Source organism: Anguilla anguilla, chromosome 13 (genome assembly GCF_013347855.1).
Source record: "Anguilla anguilla isolate fAngAng1 chromosome 13, fAngAng1.pri, whole genome shotgun sequence".
NCBI lineage: Eukaryota > Metazoa > Chordata > Actinopteri > Anguilliformes > Anguillidae > Anguilla > Anguilla anguilla.
This window is the reverse complement of record NC_049213.1, coordinates 14,287,840-14,293,081: the sequence shown is the minus strand read 5'-3', so window position 1 is coordinate 14,293,081 and position 5,242 is coordinate 14,287,840. Positions and strand designations below refer to the sequence as shown.

Here is a 5,242-nt window from a genome sequence, read left to right as displayed (position 1 = left end):
ATGGCCAGGGTAAATTGGCCATTAATGAACCTATTTAACCTGAGCACAGTCCATGTTGGATACTTATTCCTCCAGCCTAAATTTACTGTAGACCTCCAGAAGAAATGAAATTTACTTCACCCTGGTGGATGTGCAGAAAAAAGAACCAGATGAACCGACGGAGGTTAATAACACTATAATACGTATTTGAATGATTCAATCACAAGGCTTTTGATTGTCAACTCATCAGGATGTTTTACAAATTAATTACTTCAATAGCTTCCACAGCATCTAAAAACATAGTTTATCTTTGTTCAAGAAATGTAAGACATACACAACAATAAATGACACTAATATAATTAACAAATTCTCGAAAAACACAATTACACAGTCTCAAGAAATCATTAAAAACAATGAACTGAAAATTATGCTCCACGCCAAAGTGTACAGTGCCTTCGGGAGGAGCCTCTTCCATCTTTGGTAACCGAAGCAGTTCTCCGTTCACACCTCGTGTTTCTGGTTCCTCCGTGTATCCCCGGACAGTTGTCGTTCTGGCTCGTTCCGTTTTGCTCTCGGCCCTGCGCGTAGTTCTGTATGGCCCGTTTCGCTCTCCCCTAGTTCCCGACCTGGGTTCTGTCTCCGACCGGAGCTGCATTTATCTACGGCTGACATGCAGCGGATTGACCCCCCTCATCTTCAAGCAGCCCCGTCCGTCTTTCATCTGTAAATAAAAACCACGGCAACAAAATGAAATGAGCATTCAGCTCCAATGAATACATATGCCACCACCACACACCCCCCTACCCCCCTCCACAGACAGTTCGCCCTCCATTCATAATTTTACTTCACACAGACAGACAGAAAGCAGAGAGAGTTACAGATAAATAAGTACAGAAGCACAGCTCAGAAAATGACAGGGAATGGAGGAGAATAACCTCCCCCCCATCCTCACGGTTCATATATGGGTGCAGAGTCAACCTCCCATCGGACACTTTCACATCTCACACCACCACAAATTTTAACAGGAAATAATTCCACAGCTTCGTGGCAGTCATTACTGATAATAACGATAACCCACTCAAGCATTTGCTGTAAAAATAGGTTGCTGAACTATAATTTGGGATAATCCAACTGTAATTCATAAACAGTAATATTTTAAAGAATGCAAAAATGCTGTACCGAAGCCAGCATACTTCCCATATGGTCACTTTCCCTTGTACAGAAACTGAAATCCGAATGGGCTCTCCAGGCTGTTCCTAGGAGAGCAATTTGAGTATATTTTTGTTCATGTACTGTATGACTGTCTCCCTAATCAAAATGCATTCTTTCTTTCCATTCCCTTTAAAGGAGATTAGAGAGCACCAAATTGTGGAAATAAGGAGAGTTTCTAAAGGTCTAATAATCTACCATGTAAATGTACCTTGTGTTTTCCCCCAATATATTAACACTGAATTAATAGTAAAACTGCATTTAAAAAATATGCACTTGTAGAGATAGAGAACTGCGTAATGTTGTGTTCATATAATACAATTTAAACTCAATGCAAACATTGAAAATACTTGAAAATACATAACTAAATGGGCAAGTATTGCCCTCTTCCGCCATTCTTTTCTGCTCACTGAAAAAAGTAATGTAAAAATGTGCATATTTCTGGTAAACTGTTATAAATCAAAGCCAAAGCACTGTTATATAAGGCTTTATCTCCCTTCTCAAGCGAACTTCTGCATTTTATCATTTAATAGTCACAAATGAAAGATTTTGTCTTAAAATTAATGCATGTGTGTTTGTGTGCTTAAGCACCTAGTTTCACTACTGTAAGTACATAACTATATCTATATAAATATGTGTGTGTGTATATATATATATATATATATATATATACACACAGTATAATGTTAATGCATCATGAGGAACATGACTGCCACTGCCCAGATTGTGATACCATGTCTGATATCTGTGTCCATGAAAACTGACTATAATAGGATAAAACAGAAAATTGTTATAATCGCAGATGTGGAAAGTCCATGAGTCAGAAAGTAAAAGTCCTGCCGTATGTGTCTTCCACACATGAACTCAACTAGCTGATTAGTTCTACCTCCTGGCTGAAGAACTGTGCTAATTAGAAAATACAGGTAACTGGAGCAAAATACTGGGGAAGACTTTTACTTTCTGAACCTGTGTCTAAAAGTGGAACTGTGCCTTTTTTCAGTGATAGTTCAAAAAGCAATAGACATTTTTATACTGCAACTACTGTACTACCTTTATTGTTGTGTGTTGAGGATAAAAAAACTGCTTTGTAACACAAATTTCTGCAAAACAGAAGCTATTTTTCATAAATGACTTTTTGTTTTTTGTTTTTTCAAATTATTATGGTTTGTTGTGGTTTGAGCCAATGAAAATGCTTAGCTCTAGTCTAGACCATAGTTTTACCTTTGACATATGCAGATTAATACCTTTGGTAGCCATCAGTTTGCCTACACGTCCTGCCTGTTCCAGCACTATACTGTTCCTGAGGGTTTGGTGCCCTACCACTGAGAAGGATACTTTAACTCAGCTGTACACATATACATTCAGATCAGCCTCATAGTACTACTTAAACTCAGTACTCACATGAATTCAGTTATACACAGAATGCTTACTTTAACTCAGTTGTCAAATATAAAATATGTTCAATTCTGGAGGCCTACTGTTACCTCAATTGTACAAGTATAAATTCAGTTTTATATACTAGGTATACTTTATGCTCTACAGGGGTAAAGCTTGTTATGTACCGAAGGTATAAAGCATATAAATTCAGGTCTGCAAATGCAAACGAGGTAGGTAGGATAATATTCCAACCCAACATGACCACTCTGGTATGCCAAATTAAATACGATATTAAGAGCTAATTTAAGATATAAATTCAAGGAAAGTGAATTTGGCTAGTTTACACATTCCTTGGTAATATCATTATAATTGTAATGCATTCCTTGCATATATTGCATTAATGCATGTCTGACATAGACACATTGTGAATTAAATATGATGTTTGGGTTGATGATGATGATGGGTTTTGGGGGAAGGTGCCCAAATGTAACCATTTTATAGAGGTGGGATTCATCAACCTCAGGCCATTTTTTGGGGTGTTATAATGATAAACATTTTGATAAAACCCTGCCCTAACCCACCCTGGAGGAAACATCTCTTGACTTTTCTTCTATAAATTCCACAAACTGCATGTCTATATTAGTCTTCAATTGAAAAAAAAAATGAAAAAAAAAGTTCACTATAACGACCTCACTGTGTGCTGGAAAATACTTTATAATAACTACATCACTCAAATATATAATAATTTGAGTAATGTAGCTCATTTTGAGCTGTAATGCCTACCTCCAACCTTAACTTCTTGTTTGTATTTGAAAAACTATATTGAAAACTTTGAATGTGGTTACATTTTGTGTGAGAATCCTGTTAATTTTACCAAATGTTGAAATAATTTACAACTTAAATCACATTTAGACATAGTAATGACTGCTCTTGGTTAAGATAAATTACACAGTAAAATGACCAGAGTTAATTCAACCCTCAGTGTACCTATGGTTCAACTGGGACCATAGGAACTCAATAAGAGTTAATTTAACACTGTACATTTTACTGTGTGTGTTTCAAAGTGTTTCAATATAATAAACTATAGCAGTTGCATTTAAACCTGGTGGACATGGATACAAGGATAAAATTAAGTAAAAAATACTAATTGGGTCACTCCGCAAATTTTCGATGTAGAGTCATGTAGTGATCATGATGTAGAGTCATGTAGGTTTGAACATGTGCACACTGGAAGTCTGAAACGAATCAAACAGAATATCTCGTACATTTTGTTTTGACATCAGTACGAATGTAATTAATTTATGAAACCGTTTGTGAACCTAACATTTACAGCCATTAAGCATGCGCTGCAAATGCTCCTTGCCTTCTTGGAGTATAGCCCTAAAAACATGGACTGATTTATGAAATATTGTGCAAGAATGAAAAGCTTACCCCTTTTCTCTGGTTACTGAGACAGAAGGTGCAAATCGTCCTGGGCTGTTTCGCGTCTCCCTCTCCAGGACTGTACACAGCGCTCAGACAAGGCTGTCCGTCTCCGTTACCGTCTCCAAACAGTAGGACGTTTGCAAGATGCGAGATATAGCTAGACGCCAAGCGAAGCGTTTCGATTTTGGAGAGTTTTCTGTCCACTGGCTCAGTGGGTATGAGGGTTCGGAGCGCAGTGAACGCCAAGTTCACGCTTTGGGTCCGGTCACGCTCCCTGGCGTTGGCAGAGCTCCGCTGCTTAACCAAAACAATCCCACTGACCCCGGGCAGGCGTGCCATCCTCCGGCGCTTGGCAGCACCGGCGCAGCATTCGAAGCTCTGTTCCGAACTGCCGTCACTCTCGCTGCGATTCTCTTCGTCCTCGGACAAGCTGCTCAAGTCAGGATAAATAAGGTGGGTCGCCATAGGCCTCATCATGGTAAACGTCATAATCGAAACAAAATTCCCAGTGCAATTGATCGGAAATAAATTAATCCTCTCACAGGTTATCCATACAATTCCCTCTTAAACGTAATAAAATATGGTAGATTATTATTATTATTATTATTATTATTATTATTATTATTAATAATAATATTAACAACAGACATGCACTTCAGCTTCAAGTCAGTAGGTGTATTTCCTCTCACTGCACGTGGAGTCAAACCCGGACAGTCAGTACTCCGTAGTGCTCGAACACAGCTCTTATAGCTGAGGGGAGGGGTTGTTAGCAACATGCAAATTCCTTACTTCCCAGAGGAGGAAGCATTTTTCCTCCGCGTCCAAATTTATCAATGAATTCACGTAGGCCTATGTCGGTCCTTTTTCAGTCTCATTCCCACTAGTACAAACGGTACAAATAGTTTCATTGACACGGTCCGAGACAAGAATACCAATGTTAAAGTACACAGTAAAATGTCCAGTGTTAATTCAACTCCAGAGTGAGACCGTTAAGAGCTGAATTAACACTGTTAGAGTTGAATTCATACAGTTTACTGTGTGGAATCTAAAGAATGGCATGAACTGTTTCCTGATATGCAATTTATCGTTTTTAAAAACAGTCTATAGACCTATGTTTTTGTCTGCAGTGTGAGAAATTACCTCAGCACAAACTGGAGAGTGTGAGGGTCACAGGTTCATCACATTTCAGAAGGTTAAAAACACAGTTGCAGTAAGTAATTGCACATATAGTAATTACAGATCACTCAAATTA

General features: G+C 38.2%; 1 protein-coding gene across 1 annotated transcript; it reads right to left on the bottom strand.

The window, feature by feature from the left end:
• Positions 1-208: 208 nt before the first annotated feature.
• Positions 209-4,683, bottom strand: LOC118211654 (transcription factor 15-like). Its single transcript, XM_035389025.1, has 2 exons — positions 3,997-4,683; positions 209-700 (listed from the first exon to the last, which is right to left on the bottom strand). The coding sequence occupies exons 1-2, from the start codon at positions 4,477-4,479 to the stop codon at positions 635-637; spliced, it is 549 nt and encodes a 182-aa protein (XP_035244916.1). The 5' UTR covers positions 4,480-4,683; the 3' UTR covers positions 209-634.
• Positions 4,684-5,242: the final 559 nt, after the last annotated feature.

Coding starts and splice junctions, on each gene's coding strand:
- LOC118211654 (XM_035389025.1), bottom strand. CDS start 4,479: ATGACGTTTACCATGATGAGGCCTATGGCGACCCACCTTATTTATCCT. Junction 701..3,996: donor TCAGTAACCAGAGAAAAGGG/GTAAGCTTTTCA, acceptor TTTTATTTACAG/ATGAAAGACGGACGGGGCTG.